The following is a 19775-nucleotide window of genomic DNA, read 5'->3' as shown; positions in this document are numbered from 1 at the left end:
ATACTGCTCTTCTGTAAAGATCAGAATGGTGAACAAAGTCAGTGTTATTATTATTCAAACAATAGAGCTGGGGAGCTGGGCTGAGAGAAGTGGCTTACACAAGGCCACCTGCAGAGCTCATAACAGTAGTGGGAATCAAATCAGCAGAGTGCTGATTCACAGACCAACCTCTTAACTACTGTGCTACAGCAGCTTCTCCATCTTCTGCTTCCAATGATCTTATATACTAATAGCCAAATGGTTATGATCTGAGGATACTTAAATCTGGAGATTGGAACCATGAATGGATAAGAGAGATCTTCCTACAAACCTGAAAAATGCCACAGGTTTGTAAAAAAAATCTGAAATCTAAGAAAAAAAAAGTTTTTTTTTAAACCCAAAATGATAAAAGGAGTGCCTGTAGTTTCAACCAGGTGCCCTCAGTGGCTGTTGCTAGGCAACCATTAGCCAGTATTCCAGGCTTGGTTTCTCCCAGTAAAAGGCAGAAGGAATGGGCAAGGTCCTTTCCAGGGCTGTTTTGGCCTTTAAGGGTGGACTGATTGGGGCCAGGCCCAGAAGCAACCACCCAACGACTTGATAGCACATGACGTGCATGACTCACCCAGGCCTGGCTGTTCATTACTGTTCAACATCAGCCCACCCACTCCCCCACAAAAGCCAGTGTAGTGTCATGATTAAGTTTCAGAGTAGGATCTGAAAGACCCAGATTCGAAATGCCATTCTGCTGTGGAAGCTCACTGGATTACATTGATCCAGCAACACAAACTCAGTCTTTGTGAAGATAGGTCCCCAACTGTGGAGAAAGGCAGTATATAAATGAAGAAAATTAATAAATATAGATGAAGATGGGGACAGATAAAAGGTAAGTTGTTTAGTGGGTTTAAAGGAGAGAAGGGTGCAGAGAAAGGTGAGTTAATGGAGGCTGCCAAGAGGGAAACAGGAAATAGTGTGGAGAAGCTGCCATAGGAGAGAGGCTGCCTGAGGGGGAGGGGGAAAGGTGAAGGCAGGGGGCAGACAAAGGTTGGAAGGACAAAAGAAAACAGGAAAAGGGGGAGAAGCAGGTAAGAGAGGGAGGAGATGGGGGGGGTACGAGATGTGTTCCCCCACAAGTCCTTGCGGGTCCCCACTTGTGTAATTAATTTGGTCATCTCGTGATGTCTGCATATACTATTGTCTATTTGGTTACCTGAAGCAATGAACAAATTGTTGCCTTCACAAAATTCTTTGACTTACTCTCCCACTTCATTTCATGATCCTAGTCCAAATTCTCCAACAATATTTGATTCTGCTTTTCCTACATTTGCATTCCAGTCAGCTATGATTATCAGTGCATCTTGTTTAGATGTATGATCAATCCTAACTTTAAATACTTTAAATGATACTGTGACCCACCCTGAGTCTGCTTATGGGGAGGGCGGGATATAAATCCAATAAATTATATGTCAGAAAGGATACTGCAGAACTGGGAAAAGTACAGAAGATGGCAACCAAGATGATTAAACCTTTTTTATGAGGAAAAGCTGAAGAATTTTAAACATTTTTGTCTAGAAAACAATGGCTAAGGGGCGGGGGGAAACATGATAAAAGTTTATAAAATTATGTATTGAGTGTAGAAAGTGGATAGGGAGAACTTCTCCTTCCTCTTCCATAACCATAGAACTTAATGGCACCCAATGATTTTGAAAGTTTCAGGACAAACTCACGGAAATACTTTTTTACTCAATGATTAATTAAAATTGTGGAATTTACTGCTAGCGAATATAGAAATGGCCATAAGTATAGATGGCTTTAATAGGGGATTAGACAGATTCAGAAGAGAAGAGGTCCATCAATGGCTTCTAGTAATGGAGAGTAAAGGCAGCCTCCATAGTCAGAGGCAGCAAACCAGTGCTGAATACCAGTGCTGGGAGATAGAAGCAGGGGATGGCCTTGGCCTCTGTGTCCTTGTTTGGAGGGCCTGTTTGGCCCTCCAAGGCAACTGGTTAACCAATCAACTAGATGGACACTGGTCTGATCTAGCGCGGGCAGAGGGGGGGGGATACAAATTTTACACTTAACACTATCTTCCCAGACTCACTGCAGTTTCTACAGTCAAGCAAGAAGGCCTTCCTCTCTTCCTCAAATTCAGCCAACAGGGGCATACAGGCATTCTTAACAGATTATCCAGTATAATGGGCATTCAAAGGCTTGTGCAATGTGTACTAGATTTTCTTATATAAAGACAGACATTTAGTGGCTAGTTTTTAATAAAGATGAGTTAATTAAAAAAAAATTCTGCAGCAAAGTGTTGTGATCAACTCTGAATCATGAGAATAGAAATGTGAAGGCCTGGAAAAAACATACAAAAGTTTTGTTTTTCTCTGAGGACTTTATTTCAAAATTTCCAATGGAAAAATTGGGAAATTTGGGGACGCACGGAAAAGAACTCATATTAAACCTTTTTCTCTCTTTTGGAATAAAAGAAATGCTTTAGAAAATGTATATGAATCAATTTTTCCTTTGGATAAAATGGGAAATGTTGGGGTGCCCTGAAAACAACGTCTATGAAATATATGCATATATTCATACTCTTTTGGATTGTGTGAAGTGCACTGGCAGCAAAGGGAGCAGCTATCTCTTTCTTTAGTATTGGATATATTTGCAATTTTGCTTGAAGAAAACTAAGGGATCAGTAGTTTAAAATTACATAAATATGCCACCAACACAATTGTATATATTTCCAAATTATACATTTCATGTTGCTGAAGTAGCAAAATTGATTTATGTTTGGTTGAAAAACATTGCAAGTATTTCAATTTTCTGCCCAAATGTCTGTTTTTTCAAAAATAAAATTTCCAGTGGCTTCTAAATTTTCAAGGATGTAACATCTCTACACGACAACAAGGAAAAAAAACAGAATGAAATAAAACTACATACTATCAAAAAAGATATCTATTATCTGTGTCCTTTTTAGCAGATAAAGCAACAAATTATACAAAGTCCCACTCATAGAAAGACCAACAGAGCTTTGTCAGTTTCCCTTATGTGCTACAGTACATGAGTTTGCCGTGACAGCGCAGTAACTGTGGATGCTATGTTTGCAGCAGAGGTATAATTAAATCATACTGCCCTATCAAATATACCTGATAAAAGGCAATCAATTGTTTTTGGATCCTGAGGACAAATCTTTGCATGCTGTCTATGCAACAGATCACAGGATCAGATCTTGGAAGCCAGCTGTTAGGGTTTATCTGTAAAAATGATCTGCATCTTAAAGCCAAAAGACAATGTTTTTATTACTTCTCACTATATAAATTTGCCTAGAATATGCACATATATACACATTACAAGCTATATGTAGAAAATGTTGTGTGCAGGCAGGCTTCTGTTTTAGCACATCATATATGATCCTCGGTACATACCAACTGTTTTTTGTCGTACTATGCTTCTAGCCTTTTCTGTTCCTGGAGATCCAGTTGTAGTTGCACTGCGCTGCCTCATTGGGGCCTGTCCCGGTTGATCACGGCTCCAACCTCTTGAAAACGACTTATCAACAGATGTCTTTTGAAACTCATGTCCAACACCTGAAGGAGAAAAAAACAAACAACTGTGAATTAGTCCATCCCGCAGGACCATTATGTACATATCCTATGCCATTCTGAATTAATGAAGTCAGCCAATGCCAAATATAGTGGGGGTTATAGTCCACCACGCTACTCAGCAAGTTTTGAAGCTTTCCTCCAACTGAAGGAGCCTTCCTTCAGTAACGCTGGTTCTTCTCCCTGCTAGAAGATGCACTTCCATTGAAGAAGAGCTGCTTAGCTTTACTGAGTGCAATGGTAGGATACAATTATTTCAAAAACACAGTTTAATTAAAAATGGCATTTGTGGCCCATGCATTGTCCTTTATTGAGAGATCCATAACATAAGCAAGACCAAAATCATTGACAGGAAAAGGACCACTTCACTTTTACATATGCTCGTATTTATTTCTAATTTCCACAAGCAAAAACTATTTTTAGAGTAATCTATCTGATCCTGTCAGTTTAAATGTGACCACTGAAGCTACAGATTCTCATATACTAACAGGTGAGAGAGCACAGTATTTTTTCCCGTTACAGGCTACCACTACCTCTGCTGCAATTAAAAAATTCTGAAATTTACTTTGGGTCACTCAAGTCTATTAAGCAAATCTCACAGTGCTCTGACAGAATCTTCTTGTATAAACTTTTCATCCCCCCCCTAACATTACTGTTAACCATTCATTTAAATGATTAAATGCAGCACTTAATTAGGCCTGGAGGGGAAGCACAGACCACAGTTTGCTGGTGTAGATGCAACAACAAATGAATAGCAACAGGTTAAGAGCAGAGACAGCAGGGCACATAAGATGTACCCCATGTGATCTGTCCCGTTTTGATGAGGACATTGTAAGGAAGTTCCCTGGAAGAGTTCTCCAGCTACTGAGCCCAGAATTAGCATGCTAATATGTGACTTCACTAAAATATGGTATAAATGTACTTAAGGCTTCAGAAGCACGATTTACTGAAATCGTTAAACAAGGACTGCTATCAAACAAGGCTGGCTATTAAAACATGAATACCTGTTAATGTAGTTTTTCATTTAAATATTAAATACTGTTAAGGACCACTCATGGCCAAGAAAGATAAGATAAAAATGTGTTTATCCCTTCCTTAACATGCCTTGTCTAAAATTTAAAACGCCTCTCCAAAGCTACAATTCAGTCTGTATATGTAGCTTTGGAGGGGCATTTTAAATTCAGTCTGTATGTGTGTGTGGTTGGGGGGAGTACAGGCGCAAGCACTTGATCTATCTTTTCCCCCATGAAAAGCAAACCGCAGCTTTGGAAGAGCATTTTAAGGAAAGAGTTAAAACACCCTTTATAGAGATGCTAAATATGTATTCCTTACCTTTGCCTTTATGCTTCTTTTGTTTCTGCTCGCTTAATTTATCCAATGGTAAATCACTGAGATCCAAGCTGTATAAGTTTCTAGCTAATACTTTCGTTAGCGTCTCCATAGTTAGGGACCACTCAGTGGCCAACTCTTCCCAATAAGTCAACGATGACAATACTGACAACAGGTCATCCCAAAGTTCTCGGGAGATGTACACATTTAGATTTGCTTTGATCCAAGCTACTATAAGAGTCTAAAAAACAAACATGTTCTATGTTACAATAAAAAGTTACCACATAGTAACAGAACAGGGGTGCACAACTAGGCTCATTCTCAGGGCCACTATTTTTTCTTTACTAAGTCAAGAAGGCTTTGTTGCTATGTTAATGCCAGAAAAAATCTTCTATTGTAATTTTAACAATGTATTTTCTATTTAACCTTTTTTCTATTAACCCAATCTTTTCTGCTGCAAATGTCCACCCCACTCCACTCCTGATCCTAAAGGGTTTCAAATATGTGTCAACATTCTAAAATACATCTTGAATTCTACTGAATGAAGAGGTAATGCTCCACTACTTTAAGCTGTCTCCTCCCAAAGCTGCTAATTCTGAACAGAATTGGCCATTAAGGGTACGTTAAATGTAGAGATGGGCACGAACCGGGGAAAAAAAGAACCATGTGGTTCGTGGTTCGTTGCATTTCACGAACCATGAACCATGAACTTTCACGAACCTGCCCTGGTTCGTGAACTGGTTCGTTTTGGTTCATGAAATCGTCACTTCCGGGTCAGCAGAAGGTCACTTCCGGATCAGCAGAAGTTCTGCAGGAAGTCCATCCTCTGTTGCCTAGGAAACTGATTGATCAGCACAGTCTGTCTGCAGTGACAAACCAAAAAACAAACCAAACGAACCAGTCTAAAGTTCACGGCGGTTCGTCAGAAATGGGCTCTGACAAACTGCTGGTTCGCGAATCACGAACAGACCTGGTTTGCACCCAACTTTGGTTTGTATTTCAGTTTGTGCCCCTCTCTAGTTAAATGTATTTGCATAAAATGCTGCTCCAATACACATACACACACACAAATACTTTGATATGGAACTTTCCATTCTTTAACCTTTCTAGGAGCAGATTTTAAGTTCCATTATCAAAGGTACACTATCATTGTTTTGCTCCACTATCCTATTTTATCTTCACTATCCTATTCACGAACTGGCACAGCATTAACATTTTGATAGTATTCTGAGCATATATGTCAGATACATATTCTGCAAAGGTGTCAATACTAATAATAAAATTAATAATAATAATAGATATATACCCCTCAGGACAACTTAACGTCTACTCAGAGCAATTTACAGAATGTGTTGTTATTATCCTCACAACAATCACTCTGTGAGGTGGGTGGGGCTGAGAGAGCTCTGGAAGAGCTGTAACTGACCCAAGGCCACCCAGCTGGCTTCAAGTGGAGGAGTAGGGAATCAAACTCAGTTCTCAAAATTAGAGTTCCGCCACTCTTAATCACTACACCAAACTGGCTCTCATCCAGCTTGTAAAAGTAATGGGGCAAATGAACAGAACTATGCTATATGAAATCTTCCTTTTATAACAAAATGGTAATAGAGAACACATGCTGCTATGCTGGCTTTTCAGTAAAATAAGATGTCCATCTTATGGCTGAACTGCATACCCATCAGAATCAAATTGTGGACTCTTTCTGAACTGTAACACTAAATGCTCCTTTACTTTAAAACTTCAATACAATACCAACTTAATAGGGTGAGAGCGATGTTGAAGGGATCCCTTTAATTTGTTAATTTAAAGAATGCAAGAACTACCTTGATGGATCAGGCCAAGGTATTATAGGTGTTTTATCATCTAGACTAACAGCTAGCTAAACATTCACTAGCAGAAACTGATGACCACCCTCTGTTTGTTCCCTGTATCTTGAACAGAGAGCCAAGCTACAAGAGACGAATTACACAAGAAGCAGCATGTGAATGGAGTCTCAATGTTAGCCAGGAAGCTAAGTTTGTCAGTTTTCCCTCTCTCAGAGCCAGGGAGATCACTGCTCAGAGGGTTTGTTAATTTCCTCTTTGCCTCCCAACACTCTGTCAGTTTCTCCTCTCCTTCTAAGAGGCGAAGAGGAAATAAACAAACTTGAGCAGTTATCTCCCTGGATCTGTAGAGAGGGGAAATTGACAAAGCCTTCCAATTTTTTAAAACTCAGCTTCCTGGCTAACATTGAAACTCCCTTCACGTGCTCCTTCTCGTGTAATTTGTCTCTTGTACCTTGGCTCTAAGAGGCACAACATCTCTGTATATGGAGGATCCATTTAGCTAACATAGTTAAATGTGCTAGAAAAAACACAAACATATCCCTTTCAAGAACATGCCTCACATCAACACTTGAAGCCCGAATTGGCAGAACCCATAAAGGATTCTATTTATGATTTTGTTTAGGCTTTAGCTACATCAGGGTCCATCAACAATTACTTTAAAAACAATATAAAACTAAGCCAAATGCTGGACATTTACTGCTGCTATTCTTACATGCAACTGGGCTTAACATGCATCCTCAAATCTGGTGCTGAATGAAAGTCATCAAAGCTGAGTGGAGCACAACCAAACATAAAACTCTTATCACATTAATATTTATTTATTTGCCTGGAAAAGAGGACCAGCAAGCCTTCCTGCTAAAGTTGAATTCTTTCTTCCTTGATATTGTAGAAAAATGTGAGATGGTATTTTCAAAACTGATTCTGTGACCCTGAGCAACACGAGTAGCATCTGTTCCCTGTAAAGCAACATTAAACAATATTACTCAGGGACCTTTAACAGCTTCTGCAGAAAATGTTTTAGAGGCAATGGGGGCTTTGAATTGAGGCATATTACAGTGCAATCCTAAGCAGAGCTACACTCTTCTATGGTCAATGACTTCAATTAGCAGGGTGTAAACTCTGCTTAGGACTGCAATTTTTGGCTTGCTGCTATTTTCCTCTGAATAATTTTACACATAAAAATAGTAAAAGGAAAGTTGAAGAGGATTTTGAAGACCCTTTTTACCCTAACCTTCCCAATAAGGATGTTCACTGTCAAAGAGAACAGGAAAAACTTGTTACATATTATTCTCTACACCCAAAGGCTGTAAAACAAGACAAAGGTTGGAACATGGCAAGGGAAAATATCGTCGTAGCTTTAAACAAGGCCCCAAATCACTTCAAAGCTTACTTCCAGGTTACATATAAATTCTAACCTTGCCACACAATACAACAGAGAGATCCTTCATTGCATACATGCCAACAATAAGATCAATATTACTGTCCTTGGCACTTATATTAATCATGAGAGTAAATGGAATATAACAACTGATGCAGAATATTTGTAGAAGTATTTACTAATTATTTAATATATTTTTCACTGGGGGTTAATTTAGCTGAAAACCTCTTAACAACATGGAACATGTTATCTTTAAGGTCACTGGATAGTTATGAAGTGGATAGATCTACTCCCAACTTGTCTTATTTTCCACTTTGGTAAAACTTTACTCAAATAATGAACACTGCACACACCAGGAATTTAATAGTTAAATTGTTAATTGATGTTGGCATTCCATTCTTCTTGCATGGAATTCAGAATGCCAGAGATGAGAGGCAAGTCATTTGCTCAAGACCACATAACACAGTTTATGGCTGAGTAGAGATAGCCCCCTACACATCATCCTGAGTTCTTGGTGGGTAGGGTAGGACACAAATCTTAGGCATTATTAAAATATAAAACTTTACCAAGTCTTCTTGTCCATGGTTACTTGCACCACCATGTATCGGTAGATATTCAGAATGCGCTTACACATATCAGTATGTTCATCCAATAGAGTTTTAATATCATTTGCTGGTTCAAGTAGAAATATATTTGAGGAATTTATTATAAAAACCTGCAATTAAAAAAAAAAGAATTAGCCTTAGAATCTACCTACACTTTGCCATATTCATTAATATTAGTAGTACAGAATAAACAGTGTTACCAGGGTTAGTTGACCACTGTCTTATCTGGCACACTTTTATGCATTACAATAACAGTAGTATGAACAGCTGCTTTTTTGCTACAGTTGGAATTTTTAAAAGACATTCAATTTGACCCTTGTACAAACTTAATTGGGAACTCAAATTGGACTACAATACAAGAAACAAGAATTAATAAAGTATAAGTAAGTGAACATGCTCAAGTACTCCTCAAACTAGATCCTGTTCTGGAAAATTTGTATGTTTTAGAGCTGGCATACTATAAACAAAAGGAGATGCAACAATGGCCTCTTGTTAAATAAATCAGGATGGAATCAACACACTCCCTTTACCCATAGCCCCTCTCTCCATGGCAATTTGCCTGTTTCTCTTCTTCCTGCCTGCCCTATCCTGCTTTAGCCAGATTGCTGCCAAATGCAACTGCCTAGAGTTGCACTTACCTGTAACTGCTGTTCATCTAGGTCTTCATGCAGGCACACGTAGGGACTACACTTGTGCAGGCCAGCCATTCGGAACAGGATTCTTCAAGCGTAGGTTATTCAGGGAGGGACCTCCCCTGCAGGCTGCTCTGAGCTGTTTTCCCCCACCGAAATGGTCATGAGGTGAGAGGTCGCCCCCATCTTCCCTCAGTGCTCCTGTGCCACCACAAGTTTCCACCAATGTAATTTTCTGGAGAGCTTACAGCGGGCAAGAAGGGAGGGTATGTGTGCCTGCATGAAGATCTAGATGAACAGCAGTTACAGGTGCACGTAACTCTCTTTTCATCTACAGTCTTCAGTACAGTCCCACATAGGGAGAATAGCCAAGCTACTCACCAAGGAGGTGGAGTGATTGCTCTCAGGCGAAGAATGACTGTAGAACTGCCGGTGTAAGGATGCCAGGCAACTCTCAAGAGGCTTCACTTCATGAGTAAAAGTGCTTTATTGATAAGATGCCAGTATCATACACTTAAGCCATTCTTGCTAGGACTGGTGGCTACAGACCACCAGTCTATATCAAGCTGATATAGGTTCCTCAAGGCTACTCCTAATTTCCCACCCCTTTCTCCTAACAGTCCTCTAACTCTGCAGACAGGAAAACAGGCTGTGTGATTCATGGACTGCTCAAGGTCAAGCAGGATCCCAGGCTCAGGAGAGATTACAACAGGAACAAACACCTCCCGTTCCCAGTTTCCCACCCTGGGTTCAAATAACAGAATCACCCCAACAGCATCAGTTTCAGCTGCAGGGGGGTACTGAATACGACAAGTGATCCTGAGCACCTGACGGTCTGTCCCACTGCAGTTTCCCTTCATGAGTTGACATCTACTGTGTAATGTTTCACGAATGTCTCCTCTGATGACCATGTTGCTGCTTTACTATGTCTCCGAACGGAACTCCATGTAGGAATGCTGCAGATGCTGCTTGCCTTCTCGTTGAGTGAGCCTTCAGAGTAAATGGACACAGGACCTTTGCTATCTTGTAGTTAAGCCTGATTGCCGACACTACCCACCTATAAATGGTCTGTGGGGATGCTACCTTGCCTTTATTCTGACCCACATGACACACAAAGAACGTTTGAGTCTTATGGAATGTCTTTGTTCTGTCTATGTAAAATAAAACTGCCCTCTTAACATCCAGTGTATAGAGTGTTTGCTCTTGCAGAGAAGTGGGGTTGGGAAAGAACACTGGTAGCGACAACTCTGGGAGACATGAAACTTGGGAAACTACCTTAGGCAAAAACTGGAGGCTAATGCGCGTCACTATCTTGCCTGGGGAGATTTGCAAAAAGGGAGGATCTACCCTCAATGCTTGCAACTCGCTGACCCTCCTGGTAGATGTAATTGCCAGGAGACGGGAAGTGAAAAAAACAGTTTTACCATCTATGCTGGCATGAAATGCAGTGATCGCTGCCATGTGATTGGCTCTGGGGGGTCAAATCATCTGATGAACCACAACTGCAAAGTTCTCATTCTCAGATGTGCCAGAGGGACTACAGCCATAGTCAAGGCCATAAGACCTGGAAGGACTTGAATGGAGTGGGCTGACTGGAATCTATTTTTTAGAAAGTAGTGCGCTAAGGTCATCATTAGCTTATTCTTATGGTCTGCAGGGAGGAATGCCTTGTTGACTGTGGCATCCAGCATCACTCCTATAAATGTCACTACCTTGTTAGGTGTCAGGTTTGATTTCTTTTCATTCACTACCAGTCGCAAATCTTTACATGTGTTAAGAATAAGGGCTATTTGGGACTGCAGTTCCTCTGATGATTGTGCAGTGATGAGCCAGTCATCGAAGTATGGATAAAGGGCACATCCTAACTTCCTGAGATGGGCTACCACCGCTGCAGCACACTTGGTAAATATCCTTGGGGCTCTTGCTAATCCAAAGGGTAATGCTGTGTATTGGAAACTTTCACCCTGAAAGAAAGCGAAGAAACCTTCTATGTTTGTGACAGATGGCAATATGGAAGTATGCATCTTGCAAGTCAAACACAGCAAACCATGCATTCAATGAAATTATTTTAATTACCCAAGGTAGGGTCACCATTCTAAACTTTGATACTTGTAGGTAATCGTTCAAGCCCTGTAGATCCAGGATAGGCCTCTTGCCCCCATCTTTCTTATCTACTAGAAAAAAGCAAGAATAAAAACCAAAAGGGTTATCTGTAGTAGGTATTATCTGCAGGGCCCCTTTACTCAATAACAAATTAATCTCCTGTTGTAGCTCAGAGAGTGTATTCATTAGGCCCTGACCCGATAAATAAGTAGGAGGTGATATACTGAACTCCAATCTATAACCTTCTTTAATGATAGATGGAACCCAAACATCTTCAGTGATAATTTGCCAAACATCAAAAAACTGTGATGAACGACTGAAGAGCAACCCTGTGGTTGCAGCTGGGTGACTGTCTAGTCATAATTGTTTCCTACAACCTTGAAGCGGTTCCTTTTGGGATTGCACCTGGTGACTTGATTTTGCCTTTTCCATAGGCCATCTTCTAGACTGGTTCTGGGAATGGTATGGAGCCAGGTAGGGATACTGGTTCTTGTAGGGTTGGGACCTATATGAATGGTAATCTCTCCTGGGCTGATAATTTTTCCTCTCCAGACTTCAATAGAACGATATCGAAGCTGAGGACTGGGGCAGAATGCCATAAGATTTAGCTGTCTGTCGATCCTTCTTCTTCTTCGACAAGTATTTGTCTGTTGTCTCTGAAAACAATATATTCCCTTCAAAGGGCACATCCGCTATTCTATTTTTGGTCTCAACAGGTAATGCAGGGGTCCGCGGCCAAGTGTGTCCTTGTAGAGCAACTGCTGTATTCCAACCTCTGGTGGCCGTATCCAAAACGTGTCTGCTTGTGCTGATTTGCTGTTTTGAGAGGATGGTGGCGTCATCTTGAATCAACTTTGCAAGTGGCTTTTTCTCCTCAAGTGAGTCCTCTATATATGATGCCATCTTTTGCCATAAAAATATTTGATAGCCACTCATGATGGCTCAGAAGTTGGCCATCTTAATTGTGAGAACAGAGCCTGAGTAAAACTTTCTTCCTACTGTGTCTAACTTCCTTCCCTCTTTGTCTGCTGGCATAGAGAAGCTGCCCTGTCTCTGTCATGCCTGCAGCTCCTCAGCTATCATGGATGAAGCTGGTGGGTGAGTAAAGAGGTAAGGACATTTGTCTTTCTTAATCTTGTAGAGTGCTTTAACCTTCTTCATCGTAGCTGGGATAGAAGCAGGCTTTTGGCGCAGATCATCCATTATTTCATCGGGAAAGCAACCTCATCTGGTGTATCAGCATAAATGTGCTTCAAGATGTTATCCTTTTTCTTGGGCTGGGGAGCTGAAACAGTTTATCGCCAATAGTCGGAGACTTCTGTTCCGCCTCTCCCACCGTCTCCTCTGGTGATTGATCCAACATGAAGCTAGGGCTCTATCCAAATCCAAGGAGTTCCCTTTCCGAGTCCAACTCACATCTTGATGCCGATGGATGGTCTTGAGGGTACCATGTTAAATCCAACGTGTGACCTGTTCGGAACTGACTAGGAAGACCCCGGAGCTGAAAAGGGGTAGTAATCCCAGTCATGTGAATAGCCTGGAGGGATATATAGTGGCTACCAAGGAGCCCTTGGGTGGTGATATTGAGCCCTCTTATCGGAGCTCGACCGCTGCCTCCAACACTCTGCTACATCGATTCTGCTACCCGATGCAGGTGAAGCAGAGCTTGACCTCCTCACCAAAGATGGGCACAGAGGTGCTTGCCTTTTCGGTTCCAGTAAAGGGATTGGCACAGGCAACACCTTTCACTGATGAGCACTGTGCTTAGTCTTATCCTTATGCTTTCAAGGCTTGGTAACCCTTTCCTCCGCTCTGACCTGAATCAGGGACTTTGATCCTCTGCTTCAGGGGGTTTGGGGCTCGCCTTCCACCAGTAGGACGCTAGCTCTGGAGCGAACCGAAGCTGTGGTCTCTTGGGACCATGAGTGTGGTTGGTTTCGGGTGCTCGGAACTGACGGATCCAATGGCAACTCAGCAGATGCTGGATCTGAAGGCGGCATCAGTTCCACTACAGGCGCAATAGTCGGGTTGGCAGACTGCTCCGCCAGGGCAGATTTCTCAGCTGTTGAGCTTGTAGAGCTAGCATTGCTCTTTCCCAGAGCACAGCCTTGAGCCTGCTGCACAATCTCCTCACGCCTTGGAGGTAAATAGCTGGCAGCATTTGCAGTGCTCCACCACATGTACTTCCCCCAAGCAAGCCAAGCACAGGGAATGGCTGCCGGTCTTCACCATTTTTGTCCCGCACCCTTTGCACTTTTTGAAGAGCAATTTATCTGCCATAGCACTGCTTAATTATTTGAGCCATGTTTTTACTGCTTTTTGATATTATAGATTGCTCTTCTATTTATTATTGCTACATATATTTTATACAGTACATTTTAGTTGTTTTTATTTTTATAGATATTGTATTTGCATACATAGGTATCTGTAAGCCTCCTTGGAAATTACTGATTAAGAGCACAGAGTATAAACCTTTTGAATAAATAAATATGCACAGTGCCATAGCCTCTGAACATGAGGGATGCAGATGGGGGTGTACATCCATATTCAGAGTCAGTAATGCTGCCTAAGAAAGCACAAGCTGCATTTCCCTTAGATCTCTGTGCTTAAACTTATCAGCTGTTATATCTGACACGATGGATTATTATGCCAATTTCTCTGATCTAATTATTAATAAATGGGTTGGACCATCACCAACTATGAGATCTGCCTATCTTCATATGAAGGTGATTATGAACTGAACAATATATTGGACCATAACTGGTATCTTATTAAGAAGGTGCCTAGTGAGATTATTGAAATTTTACCTCTGAAAAGAAGTTCTCTGCTACCACTTCCAGGAAAACTTCCTATAACATTAAACAACATGCTGTGCATTACCATGTTAACACTAAATGATAATGACAATAATGAAAGCCCTATGCTATACTGTGCAGACAAACACTTAATTCTCTGGATTGTGATCCTGTTTAAATTTTTTAAAACATTTTGTTTCATATTATTTGGAACTTTTTTAGGCTATAGCTTTCCTTGTTCTTGCAGTTAATATTGCTAGAATTTTCTTAATAAGATATAATAGTCAGGATCCAACAAGGTTGCCTGTTTTGCTTTATATGTGGTTTCTTGCACTTCATACTCTATTAGTGTGGCTCTGGGATGACACCAGCATGCCATCCCCAACAGCCATTTAAATTCAGAATAACACAAAAAGAATGAAGCAAAGCTCAGGGTACATGAAGCAATAATTTTAATTGGAAAATATTGGCTACGAAACAGAAAAACAAAAGGGAACTATGACTCTAACCTGCAGTACTGCTTGGACTCCAGCTCGTATACCTTGTTCAACAGAATCCAAGTCAGATATTTTATGGGTAGCTTCCTGGTAGCAGTCATTTCTGGTCCAGCTTGAATTTCGAACAGGACCAGAGTTATTCATAGTTTCCTAACATACACACACAAAAAAGAGATGAATTCTATCTTTGCAATTTTTTATTTCTTTAAAGTATTTCTACCCCACCTTTCCTTTTGAGCCCCAGCTAGTTTACAAACATGGCCACAGACCAAGCAACAAAATGAAAATAGTTTAAAGACCCTCAACTTTTGTATTGGGGTTTAGTGAGCATGCAGCCTGTACAGCTACCCTACAGGTCTCTTATGGGGAGAACCATCTCAAAACATTACTGAGGTTCCTGCTCTGCTTTTACAGCAATCCATTATTTATTGTGGCAAGCATTTCCAAAAAGCTACTATGCATTCATAAGCCGTATAAACTTTCTCAAAACTTTTTGCCTAAGGATGACTGAATAATGGAAACAAAGCCTCCAACAGGATCACCAGACATGTCTTTCAGAATCACACGGAGCCCCTTGCCCAGCATTTAAGGAATGCCACTTTTCTGATGAACTGAATTTCGATATAAAGAAAGCAACATCACCTTCTGAGATATATGAGAGCAGAACATGAGGTAGGATCTAAGGACTCTTGTCCCCAAGAAAAATACACAAATAGAGATTAATTATAGGTCTCTGCTAGGGGTGCCAACCTGAAAAGATTCGGGTTTCCCACTCTGGGTTTACCCGAAGCGGGAAAAAGATCCAGAAATCCCCGAAATCCGAAGCGGCATTTCCAGGTCACTTTGGTATGCTCTGTAAAGATGAATTAAAGGCTGAGAAGGCATTTGTCAAGTAGGCCTTCAGATATCAAGCTGGCCTTTAATTCATCTCTTTGGCCAAGCCCTGGGAAAGGTGATCTCTTCTCAGGAAGCTGGAAGTGCATAACCATTTGCTCAATCTATCACCCTATGATGTGCATTATACTGTCATTCTGTGATGAAAACATGGATGTTTACATAGTTTTTTGGTCCATCATTAAACCTTGCCCTACATGCCAAGGCTTAGCCTAGCCATGGAGGCTAGGAGGACTGGTCTTAACTCCACAAAGAATGGAGGGGATTCCCCCCCCCCCCCGAGCAGAGTGTTCAAAAGGCTCTGCAATCTTTTGTGTTGTATGGCTCATCTACGATGAAGAAAAGGGGGGGGGTAAGAAACTTTCCTTACACCCAGAGTGTCTAATGAGATGTGCACGCATCCTGAAGGGATGTCCAGGTATCTTTTGTAACTCTCAAGTGCTGCAGTTAGACACTAGACCTCTTCTTTTCCTTAGCTAATAGCCTATCTTCCTATATCTTGTGTGCTCTTTTGTATCTCATAGTCTATTGTAATCCAATTAAGATCTTTCTTTGGTTAAGCACAAGCTGCATCCAGAAGGGTCTTCATCAACCTGGCTATGTGCAGTCATTTGCTAGGTTAACCAGTATCCAAACGTCTGGAGAGGGGCTGAGCCTATATATTTGATGGTGGCAAGGAAACAAAGAGGAATCATAGCTAGGAGAGAATGAGAAGCCCCTCTGCCCTGAAGGTTTTGAGCCTAGGAATGTTTAGCAGTGGCAATGTAAATGATGGGACTACAACTAGGGGGAGAGTGAGAAGCCCCCTTGGTCATAATATGGTGGACAGTGACAAGACTTGGCACATCTTGGGAAATAATCTGAGCACGATTATTAGGAAGGATATAAAAGTCCAAGTGTGAAGGAAGTCTTTCGTTTGTTAGGGAATTTTTTGGCTAGAGCAGTACCACTCTGACCTGGATACTCAGGCAAGCTGATCTTGTCAGATCTCAGAAACTAAGAGAGTTGGCCTTGGTTCATAATTGGATGGGAAGACCAGGATGGCAGAGGGAGTCAATGGCAAACCACCTGTGCCATGAAAACCCCATCAAGGGTCGCCATAAGTCAGTTTTGACTTAACGGCACTCTCCACCATTACATGGTCAGGATCAGACTTCAGAACATCTGGCTAGCAGGGAGGTGAGGTGCAGCAATAAGCCAAGGATCTGGAATAGTACCAGCAGCCCCTGGACAGGCAGGAGGTGAAGCAGTGCTCTAGAAAATGAAGGAAATGGAGCTGCAGGGACTCAGACTACAGATGCAGGAGAGTTCAAGAAATGGCTTTGCAAGACAAGCAGGAAAGTGGGGGAGCCGTGCAGAACACCTGACCCCTTCTAGCACTGCTAAGGAGGACTTCAAGTGGCTGCCTCAGTTTTGGCAACAGGTTTCCTTGTGAGCTTTGAACAGTCACATGCAGAGCAGAAGATTCCCAAAACTGACTTTTTAAAGTTCTGAGATCCCAGGCATCTGGAAAATTAATGGAGTTGTTAGTAGAAGAAGATACTTCTTAGCTAGACAACCATGACCAGTTCTGAACAAAAGCCTCAGTGAGATTTGGGCAGTTCCCTGAATTATGCAGGCAAATGGTGCGTCAGATGAGAAGAGAGCTGGAGGAAGCATGGGGCCACTGTGCAATATGCACCAGATGTCTACTCAAGAGGCAACTTGTTGGCAAAAACACTCAGAATCTGGATTTAATTGTGAATTTCCTTATCTGTAGGACACTCTACCAGGATCTTGGCAGGAGCATATGGAAGCGAAGAACCCAGTGGACGCAGAGCAAGATGACCAGTCAGAATTGAGAGGGAAACTGGAGTACCAGGAGAGGAGGTTGGATGCAGGCAGGAGAATGCAAAGGCCTCAGCCATCCCCAACCCACTCCACAGAGGCAAGCTCCAAAGCAGTCAGCTCTGCAGAGAAGAGTGAGCCCAAAACTTGTTTGGGCTGTGGGAAGGAGGAACATGTAAAGACAGATTGAATTTTGTGAGCTCTGCAGCTAACACAGTCAGTACAGTCCTGGTGGGAAAAAAAAATCTCTGTCCTCAGTGTGCCAAAGTGGAGAAGGGGAGTGGCTCACAGCTGCTGGAGGAACAAGTGATGATTGATGGGAAGAGGTTCTGGGGGTGGAGAGATATAGTCTGGTCAGCCCAGAGCAGTCTCTATCCCGCTGGTATGTTTTTATCGAACACTCTGAAGGCACAGGTCTATAGTGGGTATCAAACAAGGATTCTGGGGATTTGGGAGGTGGCTGTACATCAGAAACATCCAGCTCTGTTCCTGTTGGGAATGACTTAACAGAGAAGAGGGTCCCTGTGAATGCCATTTCTTGCAGCCAGCCCAGAACAGAGCATGTGTACACACTCTTCCCTGCAGCCTACTTCCGAGCAACCATCAAAAGACCAACCAGAACCCCTCGGCCAGCAGAAGGAGGGGAGAAGAGAGGTTTGTGTCTTTTTAACAGCCACAGAGCAGAAGTCTGCTCCCAGCTCCAAACTGCTGTCAGAGGAGACAATGGTAAAGCAGCTGGGGGAGGTTTAGGGGGCAGATACAGAATCCTTTTCAAGGGCAGGAGACTGTGATGGACTGGATGAGATGAAGAGAGAATGGCCCCTTGACCTGTGTACTGACAGTAAAGGGGAGGGAGGGCTACAGGAATTATCCTTTTTTCCTGGCCTGACTGTTGTTCAGAAAGCCCAGATGCTGTTCATATCAAGTTGATTAAGACCCAATTTAATTTCCACTTAAGAAAACAAAGAACAATCGGTAGACTAAGAAAGGCTACTGCCAACAGGAATCTAAGAATCTGGATGAAATATGCATTTATTTCCTTTGCTTTCAGAAGTGCAATTGATCTTTAAACAATTTCTCTCTACTAGCTTTCTGGTCCAACAACTTGGTAGAATCCCTTTTCTTCTTAGCACTGATAACTGTGGTTCTGACTACACGTCTTTTGTTTGGTTTAAGAAGCAATCAAGCAGCCAGTTAGCAGGATGGCTGCCTGTGACCTTAAGGACTGATCACCTTCACCAATTACCTTAAATTCTCACCAGCTGGAAGAGTTCCGGTTCAGGGGGAGAAACCACCCTTCCCTATGCTGTTAAGCAGAGGAGGATGTACAGCTAATCTCCACAAGCCTTGTGAAATTGTCTCCTATACTGAAATGGCTCCAGGCATTTGAAATGCTGCTTCTCAGGCACTAGGCAGGGCCATTTGAAGAACCTGTTCCCTTCAGGGAGACAGCAGAGCTACTGGCCTTTCCTCATGAAGATCATGAATAGTGCTTAAACAGGCAGCACTGGTATGATGTCATTGTAATCCAAAAGAAGGTGGTGGACATAATTCAGACAAACATTAAAAACAGCATTTACTTTGAAAGACTTGTATAAGAAGTATTCAAGTGTTTTGCTGGACTACCACTTGATGTATGCCTATAGACAGAAGTGCATCAAGTACAGATTATAGCAGGTAGTTGTAATCCTAGTATTCCTGATCTCCCTCACCAACATCTACATTAAAAGTAAATGCTACTATATTGAAATAACAGAAATACATTTACTACTTTGGAAGACTAGCAACCAAGTTCATTAAGTTCAAAGAATGTTACTGTTTTTACCTCCTCCCTTTCTTTTCCCTTCTCCAATGAATTATGTTCCACCAAGTTTTCATCACAATCTATGATTGCAGAGGACACTATTTCTTCTGGGTCTTTCATGAATAAGGGTTTCTCCTCTTGCTGGATCCACTCCTGATACACTTTCACCACTTTCCTCATTGCTGCTGCTTCACATATTGGCAGTAAAAATGCCTAATAGGAAAAAATATAGCTTTTAGTACAGAATAGATGACCTCTACTATAATGATAAATTTGTGCACTTCATCTTAATGGATGAATTTAAAAAACTACTCAACTGATTACATTTTCATTTTAAAGGAAACAGTAATTTTTGGTTGGAGAAAATCAGGGTAATCCAATTTTTGAAGGACCACTGAGGGACAAGAGCAACAGAGATACAAAAATGATGGCTTCAAGAATACAGGACACAGAGAGTTAAACTTGTGTTTCTACTCAGTCTGCCAAGCAGTTTCTTTCTGCTTCCTT

The 19775-nt window shown here is 41.6% G+C and overlaps 1 protein-coding gene across 7 annotated transcripts in view; it reads right to left on the bottom strand.

Moving 5' to 3' along the window:
• RALGAPA1 (Ral GTPase activating protein catalytic subunit alpha 1) overlaps positions 1 to 19775 on the bottom strand; it is a 190947-nt gene that overhangs the window by 138695 nt on the left and 32477 nt on the right. For all 7 annotated transcript variants that reach the window (XM_054972958.1, XM_054972960.1, XM_054972961.1 and 4 more), the window contains exons 11-16: positions 19290 to 19481; positions 14756 to 14893; positions 8678 to 8826; positions 7560 to 7689; positions 4911 to 5148; positions 3402 to 3563 (exon numbers count right to left, since the gene is read on the bottom strand). In XM_054972958.1, the coding sequence (XP_054828933.1) occupies positions 3402 to 3563; positions 4911 to 5148; positions 7560 to 7689; positions 8678 to 8826; positions 14756 to 14893; positions 19290 to 19481 (1009 nt within the window). The remainder of the gene's footprint in view (positions 1 to 3401; positions 3564 to 4910; positions 5149 to 7559; positions 7690 to 8677; positions 8827 to 14755; positions 14894 to 19289; positions 19482 to 19775) is intronic.

The sequence above is a fragment of the Eublepharis macularius genome, chromosome 2 (genome assembly GCF_028583425.1).
Source record: "Eublepharis macularius isolate TG4126 chromosome 2, MPM_Emac_v1.0, whole genome shotgun sequence".
In the NCBI taxonomy this organism is placed as follows: domain Eukaryota; kingdom Metazoa; phylum Chordata; class Lepidosauria; order Squamata; family Eublepharidae; genus Eublepharis; species Eublepharis macularius.
This window is presented reverse-complemented; position numbering and strand designations above follow the sequence as displayed.